Raw genomic sequence first — 24,921 nt, 5'->3', positions numbered from 1 at the left:
TTGAATGTCTTGCACTACCGCCATATCGCGCCATCATTACACTTCGCTCCGGCATAGTGGGACACACGGCTCCATGACGTCTGAGCTGCACGTGCACCTTTGACGGCTCTGCTTGCACGATGATGGGATCGCAGTACATGCTTGATAGCGCGATCAATACTTTTGCTTAGTTATACGGCCATAATGCACTGATGAGCAGCAGGCAAACCATCCCTACCGAGCGTCGAAAACGGGACAATGTAGCCTGTGACCTCTGACTGAGCTATACTTTCTTCGTCTTCAACACCTCGTCGAAGTTCAGAACAGCCTTTCCAAGGGCGAGAGCCCCTTCCATGCAGTCGTCCTTATCCGACCACTCTTTTGCGGTATGGGACCAGCCTCCCTTGGCCCTGACGAACACCATTCCCGTTGGCACCAAGGTCGTGGTCATCGTCGAGTCGTGGCCGGTCCCTGTGATGGCGCCCATTCCCTTCTCCTAAGGACCGTCAGTCTCAGATACGGAAGGCCTGTATGGTGGACTCACTCCGCAGGCTCGCTTCACGCAATCGATTGCTTCCGGCCAAAACTCTCCCGGTAGTAAATGCACGTCGCGCTTCATCTCCATGTCGAGCCCGTGCATGGCAGCAATGCCCTTGACCTTGGCTTCGATATCCGAACCCATTGTTTCCAAGCCTTCCGGCTCCTTGTGCATCAAGCAGAAGGCCATCCGCACGCTCGACTGGATGTTGCAGGCGCCCCATGGGCCTGATCGGATATTAGTCATGGTAGTATACCCGTTCCTCTCGTAGGCTAGCTTCTCGAGATCGACGATGATCTTCGCCGCTCCTACGAGCGCGTCACGTCGGCCATACCTGCAAAAGCATGGCATCAGCGTGGATGATCTCTGCTTAGTCTTGCTAAACTTACATAGGGTACGTGTTCGCATGCCCGTCTTCGCCTTTGAGATCCACAGAATCTAGAATACGCGTCAACACAGTCAGATGCCTTCAAGTTACGGAAGATACGCACACCACGTCATTCCTTGCCAGCCAGTCACCCATCCAACAGGCTTTCCAGCTTTTTCCAAGCTGTCTGCCTGCTCGACGTGGATTTCGAAATGGGCCGAGATGGGGAACTCTGCGAAGGTGTTCGGCCCGTCGCCGACATATCCGATCTTCCTCAGTTCGTCGCCCATTCTTATGCCAGATCCATCATGGGTTGTCGACGCCTGGGCTTTCTCGACGGTCGATTGCCCAGCGTACACGATCGAGGAACCTAGAAACGGCCAGAACTTGGCACCCTCTTCATTCGTCCAGTTGATGAGGACGATAGGGGCACGGGTCTTCACTCCCTGTTCCTGCATGCTGCGGATCACCTCCAATCCACCGAGTACCTATCCCTGTCAGCTCGTAGCGTTTCATCAAAGAGCTCCGGGCTTTCTTACTCCGAGCGGACCATCAAACTTCCCCCCGGTTGCGACTGAATCGAGATGGCTTCCCATCGCAATGGGCGGGATGCTATTGTCTTCTCCCGGAAATAGTGCAAATTGGGTGCCAGTGGCGTTGACCTAGGGAAATGTCAGCTCCTTGATCATCTGCTTACACTGGTTTCCATACCTTGTAGTCCGCACCCAGCGCTAGAACCTGCTCGCGGAACCAGTCTCGCGCCATCTTGTCTTCTGGGCTTGCACAGAGACGGGTGATGCCTCCGGGCGAGGGCAGACTCCATTGCGCGGTATAGTGGATGTCGTGCCTTCGAAGTGTAAGCGTCAATTTCCAACGAAGCCTTCTTCAATTCACCTACCAGAGACGATCTCCGTTGACCGTGAACCTTTCGGCGAGCGGTGCATTGGCCGTGACAGCATAGAATCGAGGACTGCAGCGGACGAGATGACGGGTAGGCTCCACTGTTGGCCTCCTTGCAGAGGAGGTCAATGAAGGAGCGAAACGTCGCGCGAAGTTGGATCCCACTTTCTGCATTGTGGAAGACAATGCAATTGCAAACATGGTATGCTGACTTGGGGCTAGGGTTCTTTCCTATCAAATACCTACACGCGCTCTCCCCTCTCGCCGCCCGAACTAATCTCAGTACTACGCTTCCCCTCAATGACATGGTCGACAAGGCGTGTCGCTTACAGGGTCTGATAAGATGGATTACGCTGACCCGCTTCTTCCAGCATCCCCGCACCTTTACCCCCACGAGTGACTTTGCAACGCGCCCATCTCCGAATCGATAAGTTCACCCCAGACCAATTCAAGCCTGAAGAGGAGATATCAGGAACCTACAGCACGCTAACTAGGGAGGTTAGGAATCATTCACTGTTCGAGACGTTTCTGCAGTTCGCGCGCAGATGGGGCTCTGATAGATCGTCAGGGCTATATTAGCCCCTCGCTTATCCCACCACTACCGAACCTAGTTGTAAGTGACTGCATAGACCAAAGGCACACCGACCAGTCAGAGGTTTTACCGCGACCCAGTTTTCTACAGACGTTGGCCGGAGGTAGGCGAGAAGAGGAGCTTATCTGGACCTTCGGTTTCTTTGCATGCATTCCGACACCATGGAATCTGCAACAATCCCATCTCAATCACGGATATAACTCCTCGCTGCACTTCATCATTGGAGCAGCTCCCGCTAGCTTTTCGGAATGCATCCGACATCCCGTCACGTCAGCACGTCGACTTCTCGCAACGAAGAGTGGTGAGGTATCTTGCAGGCGACATGCCCCGGCTCTATAAGTCATCGACCGCACTGCGAACCCCTGATAGTAGGAGTGGGTATTAGTCTGCTATCGTCCGCTCGGCAGATCATCTACGTAAGACGCTGTGCCATCCTTCGACGCCGTTCTCCTATCACGTCTTCGGCAGATCGCCAACATGGGATGCGAAGAAACTCCTCGGGTCAGATAGCTCCACCGACCGGCCTACAAACTCTATCAAGGCATCACGGATCGGCCATTCCGAGCGATGCTAAGCGGATAACTGGAATCCAGAGGGACATAGCATGCTTAAGACCCGGCTACTAAGCTGCTAACTATCATCCTCGTGCGCGAATCCACTCCATTGGTTGAACGGAACCGTTTCGGTACCTGGTGCCCTATGAACTTGGCTGTTCTTATCAACGACGGAGCTGATGCATCCCTGAGAGACCCACAGAGAGATAGGGACCCGGTTGTGACTTCTTGTTGTGAGAACTTTTGTCAATGTGATGATGCAAACATGTTGGAGAGGCAACGTACCTCTGGTGATACCTGTCTGAAGGCCTTTAGAGTGATATATCAGTCAGTCCTCCATCGTTCTAAGCGCTCCACTGGAGACTGTTCAGTGTACAGGCTTTCGAATCGAATCATTCATCGTCTTAAGTCTTCTCGCAGTACCACGATGTCTGACAGTAGCTCAGCTCAGATCCTCCCTCAAGGAGCCGGGTACGGCGTCGTTGTTGGGATAGGGTTCTTCTTCGCTCTCGTCATGAGCGGTGTATCCTTCCTACAAGTACGGCTCACTTGACGCGGTGAACGCCGTGGGTCATGAATCTAAAGCTAACCCTCAGTAGAACAAATATACCGCATATTCAACCCTCGCATCCGAAGAGTTCAATACCGCTAGCCGCAATGTCAAAGCCGGACTGATTGCTAGTGGTGTGGTCTCCGCATGGACATGGGCTGCGACTCTGCTGCAGAGCTCAACGGTGGCTTACGAATACGGCATCTCTGGACCATTCTGGGTATGTGTCCATTCATGATCGCTCTAGCCTAGCTGACAGCGAATAGTGTAGGTTACTCCAAATATGTTCGCGTTCAACGCTCACTATCGCCAGACGCGGCTGGTGCTACCGTTCAGATTTTCATGTTTACAGTGCTGGCTTGCAAGGTTAAGCAGAATGCTCCTCGCTGCCATACCTTCCTCGAGATTGTTTACGCGCGATACGGTGCGGCCACTCACATCATCTTCATATGTTTCGCCCTTGCAACCAACATCCTCGTGGCATCACAATTGCTTCTTGGAGGAAGCGCAGTGGTCACTTCGTTGACGGGTATGAACGTCTACGCAGCATGCTGGCTCATCCCGCTCGGGGTCTGCGTGTACGTTGTTTTGGGTGGTCTCCGCGCTACATTCCTGTGTAAGTGATGAAGAGGGCCGAACGGTTAGCAGCCAGCAGCGTCTCGCTAACGTTATATAGGTGACTTCTCACATACGATCATCGTCATGATAGTCATCTTGTACTTCATGTTCTCTGTGTACGCTTCGAATGATACTATCGGGTCGCCAAGAGCGATGTATGACCTTTTAGTGCAGGCAGCGCGGGAGCGACCAGTCGTAGGGAACCAAGGTGGTTCGTACTTGACGCTAAAGTCCAACTACGGCCTCATTTTCGGTGTCATCCAACTTTGTTCTGGGATGGGCACCGTCTTCTTGGACCAGGGTTACTGGCAACGTGCTATTGCATCAAGGCCTACCACTGCCGTTAAAGCATACATACTTGTGCGCTACCCCCTGGAGCCGGAGTTGCTTTGAATGCGTTTACTAACACAGGACAGGGCGGCTTCGCGTGGTTCGCAATCCCTTTCGGCTTCGCCACCACTCTAGGGCTCGCAGCTGTCGCTCTGACTTCAAACCCCAACTATCCGACCTATCCGAACCAGATGACGAACTCCCAAATCCAAGCAGGTCTCGCAGCCCCTTTCGCAGCGCAGACGCTCCTGGGGAAGAGCGGCGCCATCGCTCTCCTGCTCACCCTCTTCATGGCCGTCACCTCATCGTCGTCATCGGAACTTATTGCAGTATCTTCAATCCTCACCTTCGACATCTACAAGACGTACATCAAACCCACTGCCTCGCCTGACCAACTCATCTTCGTCTCCCATGTTATGATCTGCGTCTTCGGCGTCGTGATGGCCGGCTTCGCGAGTATCTGGAACGCTGTTGGCATCAACCTCGGCTGGCTCTTCCTGGTGATGGGCCTTATCATTGGGGGCGCAGTATTTCCCGCTGCATTCACGGTCACTTGGAAAGGGCAAACTCGTCTGGGCGCTGTATCCGGATGTCTTGTTGGCCTCGCCGCTGGCTTGACCGCATGGCTCGTCCAAGCGAAGGTCCAGTATGGCGAGCTGACTGTTGCGACGACCGGAGCTTCATACCCTACGTTGGCGGGCAACATGGCGGGTGTACTGACGGGCCTGATGGTTTCGCCCATCGTATCTTGGATCAAGCCGGACAACTTCGATTGGGAAGCTACGAGGGCGATCAACGCAAAGGTTATTGAAGGCGAAGGCGTAGCCCCACCGGCCTCGTCACCGGGCGTCTCGGTCGACGACGAAGCCAAGGAGAAAGACATCTCCTCTCCATCATCCAGCGCTATCAATGCAGACGACCAGTCACCGGCCGCCTCCTCACCAGCCAAGACACACGACCAACTGCCCACTGTCGTCGAGGAAGACAGAGAAATGGCCGAAGACCAAGCCTACCTTGAAAATCCCAAAGCGCTCCGGCGCTCCTACCTCACCGCACTCTTCCTGTCCACCGTCCTGTCCTTCATCATGTGCTTCCTTGTTCCTATTCCCATGTTCCTTTCGCATTACGTATACTCCGAGAAGGGCTTTACTGCTTGGGTTGCCATCAGTTTTATTTGGGTTTTTGCTGCATTGGCCATTTGCGGAATTCTGCCGGTTTGGGAGACGAAGCGGTTCTGGGTGCTGCTTGGGAAGCAGATTTGGGGCAAGGGGGGCCCTAGGGCGTAGAGGTTCGATAGAGAGGCGGGCGGACTGGTCAGGGTAAGGTGAAGACAGTTCGAGCTTGCTGGCTGGATGACGCACCGATCATTAGAGTAATCGCCCCATTGGAAGCTCTAGAAGCCATTCTATTCCAGAAACAGCGTGTCGCATACCACCTCGCCGACTCCGTAAAATCCCAGCGCAGAGGAGGCGGTGAAAGGGGGAAGGGGTGCACCGGCCCGGCCTTGTTCCGGAGCTCGCGTTTGACTGGTTGCCTGGGGTCTGACTTTTATTCTCTAACAATCCCTCCCGTAGCGCGCTACGGCTCCTCATCCCACTCACCCACACACCAGAACCTCGCCTATCACGCAATGGCGACCGAGGAGAAAAAGAAGCGCGTCAGTCGTTGGGACTTAGGTCCTGAGGACGATCCCGCACTTCCCAGCAGCGACATGGCGCCCACTGAGGAAACCAAGCGCGTCAGTCGTTGGGACGTGGGTCCTGTGGGCGGTCCCGCACTTCCCAGCAACGACATGGCGCCTACTGAGGAAACCAAGCGCGTCAGTCGTTGGGACGTGGGTCCTGTGCAAGAAACCAAGCGCGTCAGTCGTTGGGACGTGGGCCCTGTGCAGGAAACAAAGCGCGTCAGTCGTTGGGACTTAGGTCCTCTGGACAGCCCATCGGTCCTGGATCCATCAGCAAAGATTTCCAAGCCTGGTCCCCAGGGCAAGTCCTCACGTTCGGCTCAGTCGTTGATCTCGAAGCGCGTGTCTCGGTGGGATCTTGGTCCGCAAGACCAGCCGACAAAGCAAGTTCCGCTACCAGCGACTTCGGAAATTCAAGACGGTTCGCAACGGCAGTACAGCCTGCTTGACCTCCCCGGAGGTGAGTGTTCCCCTCCCCTCCCACCCGCACTGGCCTTCTAATACCCACTCCCTCTTAGAAGTCCGCCGGCAGATCTACGACTTCTGCGTTCCCCGCTCGGCCGTCAGTCTATACCCCACGACTTCATCCGACGCAAGCCGCGAGTTCTCCGGACTCCTGCAAACATGCAAGCTCATCAGAGCCGAGTTCCTCATCCACCGCGGCGACCCCCGTGATTAAATCGCCCTCGCCGGGAGTCGACGGATTGAGCGGTGAGGCGCCAGGACCAACGATACGGACCAGACAGTGTGGCAAAGCAGGGACATCATTGACGAAGTTTAGGAGGGGATGGGATAGGAAACCTGCTTCGAGACTTCGTACTGTCCCTTTGATAAAACGCACTTCTGTAGTTCCCACAATTGGGATGCAAATCGAATACAGTCGGTAAAATTCGGTGTTCAGTGACCATGGAGGTTAATCTTAGTCCAACGCCGCACTTATAACATTGTTCATGAGTATATGAGGCATTCTGGCCCTCTCGTGGTGACAGCTTGGTAATATTGACCGTCTTTACCCTAAGCTTATCTTGACCGTAAGCTCAGTTACAACCATCTGCGGTTCTTCATAGTTATTTCCGGTGGCAGACAAGGCCCGCCTTCAAACCAGTATGCACGCTCTTTTTCATCCTCTTTACCGTCAGGCTTGATCCACTGACATTTGGTGAAGGATTCCCAAAGGCCATACCAGAAACTATGATCTTTTTCGGAATGATACGCGTTGCCAAGAAGCGGAATGATAGCCTTGGTCGCCTCCTCGGCATGATATTGAGGGATGCGCCTGGTGAATGTGAGTACAAAGGCTGCTCAAATTTTGGAGAAGCAGATACTCACGGGAAGAGGTGGTGGATAACGTGGTAATCCACGATGTTATGTAGAAGATGTTTTCCAACCCAGCCAAGATTACGGTCCACTGTCGCCAGAGCGCCCCTCATGAAAGTCCACGCTTCCGGGTCGTATTTTGGCAGCTTAGGATGAGTGTGGTGAAGAAAAGTAATTGCTACGATCCAGTGATTACACCATAGGAACGGCTGAATGTAGAGTAGGGCGACAGCTTGAAATCCCATGTACTGACCGGCGAGACACAGCGCTCCAACCATTACTGCGAGTCCAAAGTCCGAGGCAAGGATCAGGTGCGCCTCCTCAGGGCGAAACAGGGTTGAGGAAGGCAAATAGTGGCTATTACCCAGTAAAGCCTTGGACTGCGGGCGGTAGAGACTGCCCTCGGAAGCTGTGATGTTGGAGATCAAGTATGTGGGCCATCCGAGCAGTTGCTGCATTACAATTCGAAAGAAAACCACGATTGGCGCATCCTCCACCAGTTCATGAATGCTCTCGAGGCTCCCAGGCCGCAGATTGAGACATTCGGCATACTCCTCTTTCTTTGGAGGCACATAATTGTGGTCTTTCGCAAGGTTGTTGGCGTAGATGTGGTGACGGCGATGGGTTGATTGCCAGGCAAAATATGGCGTCAGCAGCGCGGAGTGACATATAAAGCCGATAGAATCGTTGAGAATAGGTGAAGGGGAAAACACGCCATGCCCGCTTTCATGCCCTTGGACCTGATCAACGTTAGCTAAGCTAATTAGCACTTAAATTGTCTTTTTCACTGACCCATATCCCCGTGAATACAAGACCTTGCATATATCCGTAGAGCAACCAAGCGGCGTAGCGGGTGAACTCGAACTCAAAGCGTCCCTCATATCGAATTCGGGGAATGTAGGACCAAGCCACCCATCCCAGAGCGTAGCAAATAAAGATGTCCCGTATCAGATAGAAGAGGGCAGTTGTGTAGCTAAGCTTGAAGCAGTAGGGAGGGATTGCTCTCCTCAGGTCGCCGACGGTGATCACCTTCTTCCTGCCCTGAACGGTCTACCAGCTGTCAGCACTACCTTCATTCGCAGCGTGGGCGGCGTAGTTTACCCCGCCTTCGACCAACTCAGCGGGATGACTGTCGTAGTCCAGAGCCATGACTCTTCTCCTCCAGTCCTTCGAGATCCAACAGTGCCGAGAATATTCAAAGATAAGACGGGAACACAGAATGTTTCCCGCGGTCCGGTAATCCCAAAGTTGCCTGCAAACCGCCTTTTTGTTCATGCGCAATCAACAAGGAAAAATAGTGGAGGAACGTGGGAGACTCAGGCTCAGATTCCCCTCCGAACACATATTTCTCAGCTTAGCTTGTGTTACACTGCCTTATCAACTTGCGCTTCGGACTCCGCGATGTCCATCCGCCGGTGCAGGGAGCCTCGACAGCCTTCAACTGCGTCTTCATGTTCCCCGTTCTGTTCTACCCTACAGCGCAGTTTGTTACCTGGGTAGCTCGGAGCTACACCCAGTTTGGACTGAGGTCCACAAGGAGTGGGATATCGAAACGATAGTCAGGCGTTAAATTAATATACTCAATGGAGTAGTTGGCACAGGCGCTAAGGACCCCTACGCCCATGACTCTACGCCCTCATCGACTTGTTCCCGAGAACGCGGTCACGCCAAGTGGATGGCTTACATTTGGCCCCGCACAGCGGCGTAGTATGCACGCCCGGCCGTTGTTACCCAATCATGACTTCGCGGATAAATAAATGGGCTTCAATCACCAACCAGGGTTTCTGCAAGCTTATCCTTCCGCTTGAAATCCGTTGAAAGTGGCGCAGCATGCTCTGACCGTTGCAAAGCACAATGCAATGGCGAGCCCAAAGAATTGGCATTTACGAAATGCTCACCTCCTCGTTCCTCTCTCCATTACCTTTCTGAACACGATCTGGCCGATAGCCTGAGTGGGAAGTCACCCTATACGCCACAATGCAAAAGCCTCAGGTCCCGTCAACTCTCGCGACAAATGGCAGTGAAATCAATACTGCTGACGAGAAGCCTATAGAGGAGCTGGTTGAGTCCACAACCGATGCTTCCTCTACCAAGGGCAAGTACCTCCAGGGATGGAGACGCCATCTGGTGTCACTAGGGTCAGTAACAGTTTCCACAATGACTTTGTCTCACCAGCTCACCTCCGCCGTAATAGCTGCTCAATTTGCATGTTTCTTGTCAACGTCGAGGTCTCCATCGTGGGTACCGCGCTAGTGCCCATTGTAGAGGATCTCCACGGAGTCGAGCGTATGGGATGGGTCATAACGGGCTATCTCATCACGTACACAGGTCAGTAACTACACTTCGCTTTCCTGAAATGAGCTTCACTAATAAATCTGCCAGCAACAATTATCATATGGGCGAAGCTCAGCGATATATTCGGCCGGAAATACACCCTGGCGACTAGTCTGCTAATATTTACAGCATTTTCGGGAGCTTGTGGAGCGTCGCAGACCATGAGTCAGCTGTGGGTCTTTTCCGTCCATGGGGCGGTGATATTTCGCTGATCGTGCACAGTATTATCAGTCGTGTCTTTCAGGGAATCGGGTCTGCCGGATGCTGGTCAGTCGGCCTGACGATGGGTTACGAGCTTGTCCCAAGAGAATTATACCCCGTCCAGGGAGCAATTTACACCGGCGCAGGAGCTCTCGGATCTCTTACTGGTCCACTGATTGGAGGGGGCACCAGTCAACATGGGCAATGGCGATGGGCATTTCTGTTCAAGTAAGGTGAAAACACCGCTCATGTGGAACATTGACTAATCAATGTGGGTAGTGCTCCGGTGGGGGTTTTGACGATAATACTGCTTCTCGCTGCTGTTCCCGCTCATTTCCCACATCAAGGAGACCTCGACTACAAAGCCCCGACATGGCGTCAGAAACTATCACGGCATTCACTGGCGCGCCTAGACATACCCGGATGCTTGTTGATTCTCGCTGCGACCATGCTCATAGTTGCTGTTCTTCTAGAAGGGGGCATCTCTATCGCCTGGGACTCAGCTTCTGCCATTGTGCTTTTTACCGTATCCGGAATACTATGGATACTGTTTCTGGCCAACGAGTGGTTTTTCACCAAGCGCGACCGGGCTCTCGAGCCTATTTTCCCCTGGCGTTTCTTTAAAAATAGACCATGGATGGGAACATTGATGTGAGTCTGCACTCTACCGGAGAGGCATGTTTCTTGGAATAACAAATGCGCGTATAGTTTCTCGCTCATGTCCGGCATACCGTACAACATCCTGATTATCAACATTCCACAGCGGTTCCAGGAGCTGGATGGAGCATCACCAATGGCCGCTGCGGTCCGTTTAATCCCCTTCAATCTCCTCATCGCGATAACTTGCGTCATGGTCAACATCTTCGTTATGAAGACCGGAGTACCCTGCATTTGGGTGTTGCTCTTCGGTTCTATCGTCCAGGTGGGCGGCCTGGCATGGTTCTGCGTCCTGCCAGATGATGGCACGCTTCCTTCTACCATCTATGGCTGCCAGGTGCTTACCGGGTTTGGAATCGGGTGTGTGCTCGGTATCACGTTGCTTATGCCGCCTCTAGTTGTCGAAAAGAGGGACCTAGGTATGAGTGGATTACTCGCTTCAAAGTATGCTAGAAATATTCACTGACGATGCACAATAGCCATCTCAACCGGAGCCCTCATCCTATTTCGTGCCCTCGGGGGCGTCTTGGGTCTATCCATTACTACCACCGCCTTCAACAACTACCTGAAGACGCATCTTTTCAGCACATTCGGTAATGTGCCCACATCGGCACTTCTTACCGCAGTTCAAGAAGCTAAGCGCCTTCCTCTTGACAAACAGCTCCGGGTTCGTATCGTTCTTTCGGAAGCATATGCTCTGCAATCGAAGATTCTTGTTGCGTTTGCAGCTATGCAAGTGTTCGTGGTCGCGTTGGTATATCGGAAGGGGAACCAGATTAGGGTTGTACCGAAGGTGGAATCATAGATCGTCATGCTCAAGCAACAATTGTTAGTATCGGTGTCTCTCTGTATGCTTTCTACATCGAATGGTGTATGCACATAGTTCCCCAACCGAGATGTGACATTTCCTCGCAAAATACCCCAAAAGAAGCCGCCGATGCGGCTCGTTGCATGGTCAGCACTACTGTAAAAGCGGCTGATCATAGATCTGCAAGGACACAAAGTGTATTGGAGGCTGACTTAGCCAAAGGATGCTATTGCCAAGGCAATCCTGCTCTCTCGATAGTCAAAGCGAGGGTGCGGCACAGCAGTTGCAAGGGAGATCTGCATCCAGTAATCTTACACCACATGACGTTCCCTAGTTGGCCTCCCAAAAGTCTGGAGGTGCCCGTCGGGCTTTCCGCGCGTTTTTCCGATTCGCATCGGATACACCGAGCACCGAGCGGGGGCGTATACCGTCGTAATTACTTAAGGGGATTACCCGACATATGAGCTCGAGCGCATCAGCTACGTTACCTCCAACGATTTCAATACCTCGACATGGCTGCAGCTAATCCGGAAGCATCTGAACCATTCTTTACTAAACTCGGCCCTCGGATCGCTCTCCACACACCTCCCAACCATGCAGCTGGACAGCTTGTGATTATCGCCACATGGCTTGGTGCAGCCCGAAAGCATATCACCAAGTATCTACTCAGCTATAGGAGCATCGCTCCGCGTTCAAAAATCCTACTCATCGAATCCGACGTATCGATTCTCACCAGCTCCTACCCGTCCCAACGAAAAGCTATCAAGTCCGCCGTCCACGCAGTTCGCGCCGTGCTCGACGAATGTGGGTATAGCAAGAATGACCAGAGTACAAATCCGCCGAAGATCCTGCTGCACACCTTCTCTAATGGGGGCACCAACTCCGCCACCCAGATGCTGATTGCTTTGGGCGAGCAGTTCAGCTCACCGTTACCGCTTCTCGGAATTATCTACGACAGTGGCCCCGCCAAGGGCGAGTACTGGAAATCGTACAACTCCATGATGCTATCTCTTCCCAGGGGAATGGCAAGAACTGTTGGGCCAGCGATCGTCCACTTCATTCTCGTCGTTCTTTTCACGTCCGTCGCGGCTGGAAGATACGACAAACCCGAGGATCTGTTCCGCCGCACGCTACTCGACGAGAAGCTGGTTAAAGGGCATGCTAAGAAGGAGGGAAGGATTTGCTACTTGTTCTCAAAGGCAGATGACCATGTGGACTGGAAGGACGTTGTTGATCACGCAGAAGTGGCCCGCGACAAAGGGTGGGAGGTCGAGGAGGCCTTGTTTGAAGACACTCCGCACTGCAACCACTTCACGAAGAACACGCAACGATACACAGACATGATGCACCGCCTGTGGCACGGGAGCAGCAACAACACTGACGAGCCGCGTTCGATGCTCTGATCGAGTCGCGCGGGCGAGCGGCACAGTACAACTTCGTCGCCAGTTTATTGTTTCTACCGCTATCAATATTCTAAAAATAAAGAAAACTACAACATTCCGGACGTGACGCGCATAATGTTCAGGACTGGGCCCAAGTTGAAGGGCCTGACCCTCTAGGTCCCGGGGAGTATCCTAACGAGGATCACATCCCGCTTTACTGCCTAGGTGCACGACCTATTTCAAGCATGCTTCAGGGGCAAGGGGCGTTACTATTTGCTCGAAATCGCATACGCACGTAATAATGCCCAGGATTACACAAAACTCCCTGCCAATCAGAAACAGCGTCCAACTCCCGAGGTCTCTTGGGCGTATCAGTAATCAGAATTTCACCGGCCCAAATAGAGCGACTCTGGCAGTGACAACACCATATCACATATTTTCCAGTATCTGTACACTCAATTCAGCAGCAACACCTAGTATCGCGCAACAATGCGGACGAAAAACAGCAACACTCACGGAAAAAGTTCAGACATCCGGAGAATCCTCCTTTTCGATGACATTCCCTCGTGGATGCAAGTGGATCCTCATATTCGACGAGGCTATAGGGATGAGCTCAGGAGTGTCAGGAACTGCGTCTATTCTCTTTTCTATACTCATAACGAGTTCGTCAATGTCTGGTCTCATCTACTTCCAGCAATTGTGCACTTAGTGCTTCTCGCAAGAGAAGAACGCCTTGCGCTAGGGGACGATCTACTTGGGATGTCATGGAGCCGCGTTGTGATGGTGCAACTCTACATGGTTTCCGCAGTGCTTTGTCTGCTTTCTTCGGTACGTATCCTCTTTTCGTGATAGGAATGATCCCAAGGCTGAGATTCTGGAAGAGTGCATACCATGTCCTTAAAGCGCACTCTGAGCGCGTAGCCCAGAGTGTGCTGAAACTTGACTATCTCGGTATCGTGCTGAACATTGCCATCATCAGCATAACATCCACATGGTCCGGTTTACGCCAGCAGCCACATCTCCAGGCCTCTTACATCACGTCGAGCGTTGGGCTTTCCGGAATTGTATTCTTTGTCTTGCTAAGTCCGAAGGCTGATGGAGCTGCCGCAGCGTTATGGAGGTATGTTTATCTGTTCCCCGCGTCTCGTACCTTTCGAGCGCTTACTCGCTATAACGCCCAGAGCGATGCTCTTCGCGGCATTCGTCGGGAGTGGATACGTTCCGATCGTTCATAGTTACCTAAGTCATGGACTTGTCGGATTGCGATACTTCCCTGTCACCGCCGCGTTGATCATGAATGCGTTGGACTTCCTTGGAGCAATCTTCTACGTTACTCGGTTTCCGGAAAGGCACTTCCCCGAAACATTCGATATATGGGTATGTTGGCAACCTACCTAGGTAGTTAAATCTCCCGTTTACCAATGCTCGTCGCAGGGTTCCAGTCATCAGATATTTCACGTTCTTGTTATGCTTGGACAGATCGTGTACTTGCGCGGCTTGAGAAGCGTAGTCGCTCAGATCTAGGTGATATTTCGAGGATTAGGCGGTTGGCAGAACCCCAGAAGGACATACGGAATGCCAGAAACACTCATGGATTGTAACCCTTGCAACAACATTGAGACACCGGGCGCTTTGGGAGTGGGCCCGAAGTTTGTACTACCCTCAAATTTGAAAGATGCACCTGTCAAGCGCAAGTGCAAGGCCACGTGGACTACTGCAAATGGCCCCACGCTATGTTTTCATCATCTAGCATCGTATTCATGATCAACCCTTGGACCGGATATAAGAAACGTCGTGCATGGTCAGGGCTCAAGTACTGATAAGCCATACCGGGCGCCAATGCGCACACCCAGTTTCCATGTCCCAGGCTGCCGGGCCATGGCTTTGTTGAACTCCGAAGGTTCTGGCACGGAGAGAGCTGAGTGGCTGGCTATATTCCGTTCATATTTGCCAAGTTCCCAGATATACAAAATTGAGGCGTAGAATTCGTCATGCAGCCAATGGCTTCGCTTGCTGCAAACGGCCACACATCCTCTCTAAAAGAAGGCAAATACTTCTCGATACTGCGCTTGTGTGGCATAGTATTGCGCAATGCACCAGTTCGGACTTCAATTCATTGTTCTTCATTCCTTCAACCCAAACGTGGGTTGAGCAAGATCGGTTGGCTCTACACATGGCATTCATATAGCTACAACCAAACCAGATGCCCGCTTTTAGTTGTATGCTCCGGTGACTCGTGTACGAGGCTCGGACTTCGTGCAGTATTCTATCCTTGTTAGGATTTGCGGCCCGTAGCACACCAATTTTCGGCTTTTCCTATGCAGGCAAGGATCAGTCACCGATCCGTTCGATACAGGGTCGAAACACTCCTACCAATTAGAGCTCGGTTTTTTATGCAGCCTCAGTTCCAGCTTGATACTGTTACTTGGGTGTCTCTTCGCAGACGTTCTTGCATCGGAATCTTAGCACCTGCTCCTCGAGCCGGGATCTTGATAGCTGAGCGTCATGGACTCACTACGATGTTTTGCATGCCAAAGATTGTGGGGGACACGCGTAATTGCGACGAGCGATAATGTGGAGTTTGGAGCATCAGTCACCCTCGCATTTAGAACCAACGGGCTAGCATTCGGAGCTAGGACTCCCGCGATCCGGAACCTGAGGTTTTACCCTTGGTCTTCAACCTGGCGGAAAGTGAAGATGAGTTCAAATTGCTATGGTCGACCTGGTCTATGTCTCTCCCTCAATCTAACTACTTTCGAGAAGCCCCAATATTCTCAGGCACCGCGGGCAGTATCGAGTCCGTCGACTCCAAAGACATAAACTCAATAATGACATGATCCGTCCTTGTAATCGCAAGATGTTTAGGCCTAGGCGAACCATTGCCCTCTTGCGCAGAGTCCTGCGAAATATGCAACCAGCTTCGAGGCGTTTTCCTCTCCCTCCAATCCATATCGAACCCCGTCCTCTGGCTGTTTTCCGGTGTGAAACCCATGTATCTCCTCATGCTCTTGTATAGATGCGGAAGCACTGGAAGAGAGAGCACTAGGAAGCCTGATGCGACCTCGGGGAAGGTGGACAGGCCCATGAGGGCGCCCCAATAGGCTACATCGGTTGTTTTAATGAGCTTGATGCTCGTGAAGACACGGATGCCGGCGAAAACAAGTGCCCTGCTTGCAGTTAGCGGATACGCTATGACAGGCTCCCAGAGTATGGATATCTTACATGAAGCCCGCCATGAATGGCACAGCGATCTTCCACCTCCTTTCTCGCGTCATATGCAGGCTCCAAATAACCCTCTGCGTCCAGAGAAGTATCACAACATCCAAAATAAAGTTCAAGCTCGCGGAAATTGGGTGAACCACCATAACGTTAATGCAGCTTCCGTGCGTAATCAAGGGGTTCCAACGCTTTTCCATCGGCTTGCAAGAGAAGATCTCTACGAAGGCGCTGGCGAAGTAGAAAAGCGAGTTCACCCAGATGAGGGCATGTGTGATCCAATACGACGCTGAGTGTGTCTTCGCGGGGACGAAAATGCGCAGAAATTGCACCATAATGCAGAGCTTGAGCACCAGAATAGTCAGGTCATAAAAGACGTAGCCGACGTGAAGATCCTGGAATCCTCTGTTAGTGAATGTGGACTTTTACGGCGGGCTGATACGTACAAGAAGTAGCCGGATGAGGTTTCTTATAGACATATCCCATTGGTGGTAGACTGGATCGAACATGTAGATGCAGAAGGCCGGGGTAATGTGCGCTATTTCGAATAACTAGAGGATATCAGTTGGGGTGTATTCGCGCTCCAAAAGCAACTCACAAACGCGAGAGGCAGTAGCCCTTAGAAAAAGTGGTCAGTCGTTTCCCTAGCGCACCGAATCTTTGAACTCCAATGAAGCACTTACAGTCTTCCAGATGCAGCTTGTGAACGGTGAATATCTTCACGTACAACCGCATAAACGTCATCGACGTCGTGATAAGCAAACATAGTATCAGCGTCGCCAATGACAGTTCTCGATGTGAAGGCGGGTCGATAAAGTTCGATTCAAGTCCCGGTGGTGGCTTGAGGGCTGGCTTGTCTAGCATCTGAGCTTTGAGGATCTCGCTTGAACTGGCCATTTTGGTGAAATACGATCCACAGATAGCCGCTTAGACGAAAGCGGCGGCGCCTTTAACAACACGGGGTGGCTTGTCAGTTCTTCAATTACCCAGGAAAAGGCCATGGTGGCAGTCTACGCGCGTGCTCATCGGGAAAAAGGCAAACTCGTTGGAACTGGTACATCCCAGAATGGAGTCGGAAAATATGACCTGCATCACTTCGAGCCGCTCTAGCCTAGCGATGGCCTATCCGGAGACACCGATAACACGTCTCGGGAACGAATGAACTTCTGGTGAAGGATAGCCGACGAGGCTCCATGTAAGTGTCGGACTCCGGCGCGCTTGGCGGTCTATCACGGAGGGTAGTACAAGATAAGGATATCAGTGAGTTGGAAGCGCAGCCAGAATAGGCGGGAAATACTCGGAGAATCCCAATGAGGGTGATGAATCCTGAGAGGATTCAAAACTATGCCCACGCCAAGACAGGCGGGAAGGGTAAATGCTCACACTTCCAGACAGCACAATGGGAAGACTGTTTATGTAAGCATCCAAGATTGGAGCATGTGTGCGTTCCTGTTCCGGGTGTATGGCTCGGCTCAGGCTCGCCGCATGCCCTGAGGCTTGGCGAATAGATGTTCAACTCTCTTCAGCTTCAACACGCTCTAGCACGAACAGCGCATATGCGGACGTTCTCCTTGGCGTCAAAAGAGGCACGAAGGTGAAGATCCCTAGGCTGTGCAAAGATGTTTTAGCATACTCCCAATGTCGTGCCACCAACCCCGTGGATGTGCAACCAATTGGCTTTTATAAGAAACGCGCCGGATATCGCCTTCTCATGTGGGTGCCTCGCCGCAATCCTTCATCCGCCATCTTGACGGATTTTCGCACATCCTTGCCGAGCGGCATGGAACAACAAACCCAATCCCGTCGGAATAGCCGTCAACATGACACGACTGGGCCTCGCCAGTTCCTAGCTCGGACATAGGCTTTCCGAAGAACTGAGAGAATAGTACACAATTATGTGTTTCGAGTGATGAAAGCCTACTTCAAGAATGCCGACGATGATAGGAAATGCGGACTTTCTGCAGAACCGTGCTTGAACGCTTGTGGGCAGTCTGTGGCAGGCATCCCCTCCGTTATAGTTGCTGAAAAAGTTGATTCAAACTGGACAATCATGCATCGATGGCCGTCAAGCATAAGACTGAGAAGCTATTTCAAGCTTTTACCTGTAGTTACGGCTCGTGATCAACGGCTCGTGACCGATGTCCGCCATTCACCCCCCATTCATAAGCTCGTCCCCGGTCGTCTCGCCCTCCTCAACAATAGGAACGAGCAGAGTAGCGGAATCAGGGTGAACGAAGAAAGCGGTGCTGTACGCATAGGAAGCAGGCCATCGGCCAGACATGTCTGTGGCTGGATAACGCGATGTCAAGTAGAGCGTAACTTGTTCCAAGGTTGTTAGAAAGGCGTTGGAGAAGAAGGACTACATTGATGATGCGGATGCCGCGGAGAGCGTCGCGGGCATGAAGTTTCCATCGTGGAGTGAGTTAATCTCGGGACCCGTACGGAATCTCGGTGGAGTGACGTCCAGGAATCGCAGTCGGTGTGAGGGTTAATGCTGTAGCAGCCGGGCTGCTCCCTCGTTGACTTGGGGACGGTCGTGTATCGAAGGAATCGGGTCGACTTTGGCGATGCTGTCTCTACAAATGAAGTGTGGATAGAGTAGCGATAGGATGGGTGTCGTTCTGCTGATGTCGAGATGGAGGTGTGTGGTGAGGGCGGAACCTTGGAAACTTTGGACCTCGAGGGAAGGTGTCCTCATATCTATCGCGCTAACTACTTCAGTTGGCGCACGCACCAACCTCCACAGAACGTCACCTTCACGCCCACGCCCACGCCAGACATAGAAGGGTAGGCTTTCACGAGCGCTGTTATCAGCACTGCGTCGAATTATGTCCGCATCTTCTTAGGAACTGGCTGCTGACCGTCGTATTACCGAGCCGTGTCCACGTGCGGTCATGCACCGTGAGAACGTCCTCCGCGACTGACTGGGCCACACTGCCGCTATCCTCTTCATGCTCTATGTGCAGGAGATTGAAGCAAAGATTGCCTGACACGAGAGCGATTTTGTTAATACCTCCTACTAGTCAGTCGACTACCTACTTGCTCTAGCCCTTAGGCTCACCATTGCCCCTTTGCGCGCACTGACACGGCATCCAATGGCTTCAGCACGGTTACGCAAATCAGAGTCCTACTTAAGTTGGATATGTCCGAATCATTCGAGACCATTAGCAGGGCATCGGTATTAGCAACTAGGGAAATTGACGTGGCGATTTCACGAGCTTCACCTCTGGCAGACGTCTTACAAGCTGTCACCCCGTCTATCCCGGTACACTAAGGTAATCAGACCTTGTCCCTATCTTCTCAGCAGTACTACTACCCGTAGGGTCATATCAACTCTAGCGCAAAAGGTCAGCGTCGGCTTCGCCCGTTTCTTCAGCCTCCTTTTTACTACACTTCCTCCTCGGCAGGATCTACTACTGCGCATCCAGCGAGCGATAATGGTGGGAATATGGATACCTCATGCTCGAGTATGTTAGCTGTGTGGCGCTCAGTGTATTCCTGTGTGACGTCTAGGCGCGGAAGGTGAGAAGCCAGTTCGTAGGACCCTCCAGCCAATGCTAATGCCTAATCTCTGTTAGAAGGCTCCGCGTTTGGGGGAGTCGACTTACGGTGATTGGTTGGCTTGAAGCGATGGTAGTTTGACGGGCTGGATTATTTTCCGTTCGCTTTCGCATACTTCCCTGGCATGATAGGCCTCCGCCATATCGCTGGCCACAAGCATTCAATGGCGTGGAACACTCTGCTTCCATGTTCGGAAGCTCCTCGACCCGCCACCAAGATCAACGTTCTCTCCCTCCGCTTCGTCCAAAATATCCAGAATTCTCTTTATCCAGCAAGCGAACATTTTACACACTTCTCCTCTACTACTCTTCTCATTGTCGCGTATCCATCCAACTCCTGCGCGCTCTATACTCCCCAACCTTCCCACCACAATGGTACATCCCTTCTCCTCCCCCTCTCTCTCCCACGCTTATCTCCCCTAACGTTCTCACAGTCCCAAATCCACAACGGCACCGACTTCGCCCACGAATTCGAGCATCGCTCCAAAACCGCACTGGGCATCGGCCTCGGAGTTGGCCTCGGGGCACTTCTTCTAGTCGGCATCATCGGCGTCGCATACGTGATCTTTCACAACAAGCGGCATGCTGCTGGTCGAACAACGGGTATCGTGGAGCTGTGGAGGAAGGTGTTGGCGAAGTTTGGGTTTGTGTGGAAGCTGGAGACCTGAATGCGAGTAATTATGTGCGCGATACGGACGGCGAGCTTGAACGCGGCGGAGATTCGAGGGAGTGGCTGGGGATTGGGGATAGCCCGCGGGCGGGTGGGACAGAGGAAGAGGTCCTTATGTTGTGCGGGGCGCCGTGGCTGGCTTTGGTGTCGAGCTACAAATGAGCCTTGTGCCGGTCGCATTGAGTGAAACAAAGTGTGCCTTGGGAGAGCGTCAGTGTACTGTACAAGGACCCGACATCTAGTTCGGTTACCTTGAATGACAGGTTCCTGCACGAGCAGCAGATACCTTTACAAAGCAGAAGGGAGACCGTGCCTCTGATGACTCACTGCTCTGCTATCTTGGCCTCGCGTGGCACTTCCCTAATGCGAGTCATAGACAGCTAGACCCACCAAATGCGTCGACAAGATTTCCAAATCTCCACACCAGGATCTTAGAGTGCGACACTGTGGAGCAGCCCAACCCAAGAATACTTTGTTTCCCTTCTTCGGGGGCAACACAAACCATCTGCTCCCACTGCGAACATACCACTTCGGCATCGAGCCACGATACGCTCAGAAACTCTTCTCCTGCTCAGTCCATCTCTTACAATAGTTCGCACCTCTACTCTAACACCGCCGAAAGCGCTAATCCTGATAGAATACCGACCGGAACCAAGCCCAAGACCACTCTCACTCCCCCCACAACCTGACCACCGGTCAGAAAATCGGCATCGGAGTCGGGTGTGGGGTCGTCGTATTGATACTCATCGTCGTCGTCGCCGCCGTTTTAATCGTACCACGCAACAAAAGTCGACGGGGTAATGGTGGCCGCGGGGATGATATAGACGACGATCTCTGCTGCGCTTGCATTTCTAGCTGCTGCTGTTGCTTTTGTGACTGAAGGGAAAGGGATTGGGGGGAAACCACCTTGTTCTTCGTTTCTCCTCTATGGAAGAACGTGCCCAAGCGAATTAACCTTCGCTAAACTCTATGCGAACGGAGACGGTGGAGGGTCATTCCCCGATTGATCGATGGTTACAAGCGGGCGGAAAATGTGAGCGGTATCAAGCGTCTTGCGCAAACAACCATTGTACGGCCCACCTACCAACTCGGTCCTTAGAATATTTTCAAGTTACTATATCCACTGCTCGATTTCGTCAGTGCGCATGCGTCAGAACGGGACTGACTCACAAGCTTTCGGGTCTTCATCATCCTCCCCCGCGAACTCCCACAACTCCCACCACTCCAGCAGCGAACCACACCGGCACCAATCTATGCTACACAGTATACACCCAGGCACTCTTCTCTTTCGCAGTCCGTCCCTCAAGATGGTACGTACCCGTATTACAATATCACGGCCGAAAACGCTAACGCCCGCAAGGCAGCGACCAAGACCAGTCCAACTCCCAACCAGCCCTCGCCAGAAGACCGAAATACCACCGTTCGACCTTCTCCTAGCCTGTGCAGCTGGGAATTCGCGATGTTCATCGTCATCTACGTAGGCGCACGATGCAAAAAGCGTCAGCGCGGTCCCGATGGCGGCGACGGCCGATTCGACAAACTTCTCCGCAAAATGTGCGGTCATGGCAATGATTAGGGTTTTTCATGATGTCACGGACGGGAGGTCAATTTCGATTGGATTTGCGCCGCGGGCGGGCGGGCTGGCCAGTCGGCGGGCGTAACTTGCGAAGTGCGCCGGGGAGGTCTTGGGCGGCGACTTAGAGAGCTTTGAATGAATGTGTAGAGCGGCGGCTACGTGTCTGTTTCGAGTATGGGAGTTAGATGACTGCACTCAATATCCAACGGTGTCAGTGCGTCCACGTGTATGCTTGACTCACCAACACGCACGGATGGCCACAGACCCCGCCATTTGCACGACTGATCCCTCCATCAACATACTTGACCGCCGAACACTCCAAAGCTCCAAAATAGCATGTGTATATAACATCGCTAATTCTCTATCAATGAGGCGATGTCTCGTACCCTCCCAAGTTTCGTTCGCAACCAGCCGGGCATCTTCTCCAAAATGCTTCCCAAAATGCGTCGACGGACGCCAGAAAGCCCAATACACTCGTGTAGGCCAATCTACGCCCGCGAGCACTCCTCCGTGAAAATCTTTAGTAGCTCCGTGAAATCGCACACATTCATGGACTCGAAGACTCCGCTGCTGTAGATTTTCATTTCCCCCATCCTCGGACTCCTAATGCCGAACGCGACTTTTGCGAGGAACCTCGGGTCGTCGCGCACTTGTACTCTGTCCAGGAGCTTCCGGACTTTCGCCGGATCAGGTGGTTGCGGTGGCTCGTCGGGGAGAAAGGCTTGCTCATGCGTCTCACACCATGTGCAATGACCACATTCCTCCGGCATCCCATCCGACGTCTCACCGAAGTACGTGGCTAGCGCCCGAGAGAAGCACTCTTTGTCGGTAATGAGGTCGATCAAGGCTTTGGTGCGCTCGAGATCCTGCTTCTCCTTGGCTTCCATGCTTGCGTCGAGCTGCTTTATCATGCCATCAATCTCTTCCTGGGCGATTGGCAAAGGCCTCTCGAGTCGGAATATGCTTTGGACTCCTTTCTTTTCAAGTTGAATATACCCGCGCTCGTTCCACTCGTCAATTTTCCTCACGAGGTCGGCCCGTGGAATACCTGATGTGTCAGAGAGCTGGTCGAGAGCTATGTAAGTCCACTTGGAGGCTTTGACCGAAGCCCTAGCAATAGCACGAGCTGCATTCGATTTGTCATTCGACATCATTCGCGGGTCCTTCGAAATATACTTGTACTCGTTGTACAGATGGCCAGCCGCTCGGAAGAGCTTGAAGTGTAACTCCAATTGGGCGTAAATAATACTGAGGATCGTCTGGTTGATGTCAACATCCCTCGCCTGCTGATACAACGAGACCGTGAACGTGTCCCCAGGTTTCAAGTCTCTTCTGTTCGGCGAGCAAATGTCTTCAAGGAGGAGCTTTAAGGATCTCTCTGAGGGTCTATCACCGTATGTGAATATGTTTCGCAGGTAGAAGTCTTTGCTAGAGAGGTTGAAGACACACACGCTGGGCCTTCCATCGCGCCCAGCTCGACCAATTTGCTGGCTGTAGGCCTCGATGCTGCTAGGGATGTCAAAGTGAATGATGTTTCGGATATCGGGCTTGTCGATACCCATGCCAAATGCGATGGTGGCCACAACGATCATGTTGGAGCTAGCCAGAAACTCATCTTGAGTCTTCGTCCGAACATCGCTGCTCATACCGGCATGGTACGGTTTGGCCGGGAATCCGCGCTTTTGGAGCTCCTCAGCAAGCTTCTCCGCTCCCTTCTGAATGGTGACATAGACAATTGTGGGACCGGGGTGCTCGCGGAGATGTGCAACTAGCCTCCCCACATCGTCGGTCGCCTTCGTGCTTGATTGAGCAAGCAATCGTAAGTTGGGCCTATAGACGGTTGTTGTGAAGAGGCCTCCCTTTGGGATCGAGAAGGCGTCGCAAATGTCCTGCGCGACTTTGGGCGTGGCGGTGGCGGTGAGGCATACCACTCTCTCGACTTGGGCCTCTTGCGCGAAACGAGAGATCTTGAGATAGTCCGGCCGGAAGGAATGCCCCCACTCTGATATGCAATGCGCCTCGTCCACCGCAAGAAGTCGAATGCCGCCTGGAATGGCTTTCAGAGATGCAATGAATCCTTCGCTGTTAAGTCGCTCTGGTGCACAGTACAGTAAGTCTAGGCGCCCATGACGGAGATCTTCTTGAGTGGCCAGGTACTGGTCCCGGGAGACGGAAGAATTGAGCACAGCTGCCTTGACGCCACGTCGCAGAAGCGCATCCACTTGATCTTTCATCAATGCGATCAGAGGTGAGATGACCAATGTGATGCCGCTGTTTTCAGGGCTGCGGCTGCCGGAAAGCTCGTCCTGGATCCTGAAGGCAACTGCGGGCACCTAGAAATTTCAGCAGGTGAACTCTACCGACATAGAGAGGCAGTACCTGGTAGCAAAGGCTCTTTCCAGCCCCGGTAGGAAATACGATTGTCGCGCTGCCGCCATCCAGCAGCCGGGTGATGGCGGCTTCTTGTTTGAGGCGGAAGCTGTCGAGGCCGAAACGCTCATTCAGCACTCTATTGGCGAGGACGGTAGAAGGCGACAGCTCGGTTTTGGCCTTCTTGTGTGAATTAATCCCAACTTCATCTTCTCGCCTCCGCTTCCCATTCTCGACGGCTTCTGTCGCAGCGAGAAAGTCGGCTTCGTCGTCGAAGGACACATCAAATGCGTCGCTCATAGCGATGCACAAAAGCGAGGGACAGGAAGCTGAGCAAGTGCGCAGTTTAGTACGCTGAGCTGCTGAGATGAATGATGATGTAGACGCAGATGTTGATGAGAAGTCGACTGTTGACGATGAGGTTCGTTCGCGACGCGTCAATGGAGGTCGCGCTAAGATAAGATAAGACGCCAGCATGACTCGCCATCATGTGACGTGCCCCAGTCCCGTTCTCTGCACGACGTTACACCTCCATCAGTCCTTTATCATTATTCCCAAAACCGAATTCGAGAGTCTCATACCCTCACGCTTCCCGTTGTCACAAATTGCCAGCGCGCCCCGCCCACTATTCGCTACATTTAAAAAGCATACATGGATCTCTCCAAGCCGTGACACGACGCTGATATCCAGCCAACGTAGATAATCCCGCGAACGTTTC

General features: G+C 52.7%; 10 protein-coding genes across 10 annotated transcripts; 6 read left to right on the top strand and 4 right to left on the bottom strand.

Moving 5' to 3' along the window:
- Positions 1-262: 262 nt before the first annotated feature.
- On the bottom strand, positions 263-2,158 carry BU26DRAFT_534598 (N-carbamoyl-L-amino-acid hydrolase; the record flags this gene model as incomplete). The annotated part of the gene is made up of 8 exons (XM_033831224.1): positions 263-475; positions 524-851; positions 907-955; positions 1,009-1,372; positions 1,424-1,546; positions 1,596-1,731; positions 1,783-1,854; positions 2,115-2,158. The coding sequence occupies 8 exons, from the start codon at positions 2,156-2,158 to the stop codon at positions 263-265; spliced, it is 1,329 nt and encodes a 442-aa protein (XP_033678174.1).
- A 1,192-nt stretch (positions 2,159-3,350) lies between these two features.
- Positions 3,351-5,714, top strand: BU26DRAFT_543767 (SSS family solute:Na+ symporter; the record flags this gene model as incomplete). The annotated part of the gene is made up of 5 exons (XM_033831709.1): positions 3,351-3,468; positions 3,530-3,704; positions 3,794-4,096; positions 4,157-4,458; positions 4,515-5,714. Exons 1-5 carry the CDS (start codon positions 3,358-3,360, stop codon positions 5,712-5,714), a joined length of 2,091 nt encoding a protein of 696 aa, XP_033678173.1. The 5' UTR covers positions 3,351-3,357.
- Positions 5,715-6,058: 344 nt separating this feature from the next.
- On the top strand, positions 6,059-6,791 carry BU26DRAFT_609836 (uncharacterized protein; the record flags this gene model as incomplete). The annotated part of the gene is made up of 2 exons (XM_033835950.1): positions 6,059-6,572; positions 6,631-6,791. The coding sequence occupies 2 exons, from the start codon at positions 6,059-6,061 to the stop codon at positions 6,789-6,791; spliced, it is 675 nt and encodes a 224-aa protein (XP_033678172.1).
- Positions 6,792-7,115: 324 nt separating this feature from the next.
- On the bottom strand, positions 7,116-8,578 carry BU26DRAFT_582254 (delta-12 fatty acid desaturas-like protein; the record flags this gene model as incomplete). Its single annotated transcript, XM_033834520.1, has 4 exons — positions 7,116-7,388; positions 7,442-8,169; positions 8,222-8,479; positions 8,531-8,578. The coding sequence occupies 4 exons, from the start codon at positions 8,576-8,578 to the stop codon at positions 7,154-7,156; spliced, it is 1,269 nt and encodes a 422-aa protein (XP_033678171.1). The 3' UTR covers positions 7,116-7,153.
- Positions 8,579-9,437: 859 nt separating this feature from the next.
- BU26DRAFT_494111 (MFS general substrate transporter) lies at positions 9,438-11,426 on the top strand (the record flags this gene model as incomplete). Its single annotated transcript, XM_033826173.1, has 7 exons — positions 9,438-9,567; positions 9,624-9,757; positions 9,812-9,935; positions 9,986-10,192; positions 10,244-10,615; positions 10,673-11,040; positions 11,101-11,426. Exons 2-7 carry the CDS (start codon positions 9,637-9,639, stop codon positions 11,424-11,426), a joined length of 1,518 nt encoding a protein of 505 aa, XP_033678170.1. The 5' UTR covers positions 9,438-9,567; positions 9,624-9,636.
- A 489-nt stretch (positions 11,427-11,915) lies between these two features.
- BU26DRAFT_127681 (indole-diterpene biosynthesis protein-like protein PaxU) lies at positions 11,916-12,893 on the top strand. Its single transcript, XM_033819599.1, has one exon. The coding sequence runs from the start codon at positions 11,942-11,944 to the stop codon at positions 12,830-12,832; it is 891 nt and encodes a 296-aa protein (XP_033678169.1). The 5' UTR covers positions 11,916-11,941; the 3' UTR covers positions 12,833-12,893.
- A 407-nt stretch (positions 12,894-13,300) lies between these two features.
- Positions 13,301-14,335, top strand: BU26DRAFT_437647 (HlyIII-domain-containing protein; the record flags this gene model as incomplete). Its single annotated transcript, XM_033824250.1, has 4 exons — positions 13,301-13,639; positions 13,693-13,931; positions 13,993-14,188; positions 14,246-14,335. 4 exons carry the CDS (start codon positions 13,301-13,303, stop codon positions 14,333-14,335), a joined length of 864 nt encoding a protein of 287 aa, XP_033678168.1.
- A 1,225-nt stretch (positions 14,336-15,560) lies between these two features.
- Positions 15,561-16,924, bottom strand: BU26DRAFT_570558 (uncharacterized protein; the record flags this gene model as incomplete). Its single annotated transcript, XM_033834029.1, has 5 exons — positions 15,561-15,978; positions 16,034-16,422; positions 16,474-16,578; positions 16,626-16,645; positions 16,711-16,924. 5 exons carry the CDS (start codon positions 16,922-16,924, stop codon positions 15,561-15,563), a joined length of 1,146 nt encoding a protein of 381 aa, XP_033678167.1.
- Positions 16,925-19,751: 2,827 nt separating this feature from the next.
- On the top strand, positions 19,752-20,255 carry BU26DRAFT_570557 (uncharacterized protein; the record flags this gene model as incomplete). The annotated part of the gene is made up of 1 exon (XM_033834028.1): positions 19,752-20,255. One exon carries the CDS (start codon positions 19,752-19,754, stop codon positions 20,253-20,255), a length of 504 nt encoding a protein of 167 aa, XP_033678166.1.
- A 1,902-nt stretch (positions 20,256-22,157) lies between these two features.
- BU26DRAFT_466804 (ATP-dependent DNA helicase) lies at positions 22,158-24,581 on the bottom strand. The gene is made up of 2 exons (XM_033825234.1): positions 24,213-24,581; positions 22,158-24,166 (listed from the first exon to the last, which is right to left on the bottom strand). The coding sequence occupies exons 1-2, from the start codon at positions 24,501-24,503 to the stop codon at positions 22,322-22,324; spliced, it is 2,136 nt and encodes a 711-aa protein (XP_033678165.1). The 5' UTR covers positions 24,504-24,581; the 3' UTR covers positions 22,158-22,321.
- Positions 24,582-24,921: the final 340 nt, after the last annotated feature.

The sequence above is a fragment of the Trematosphaeria pertusa genome (assembly GCF_010094035.1).
Source record: "Trematosphaeria pertusa strain CBS 122368 unplaced genomic scaffold BU26scaffold_18, whole genome shotgun sequence".
NCBI lineage: Eukaryota > Fungi > Ascomycota > Dothideomycetes > Pleosporales > Trematosphaeriaceae > Trematosphaeria > Trematosphaeria pertusa.
This window is presented reverse-complemented; position numbering and strand designations above follow the sequence as displayed.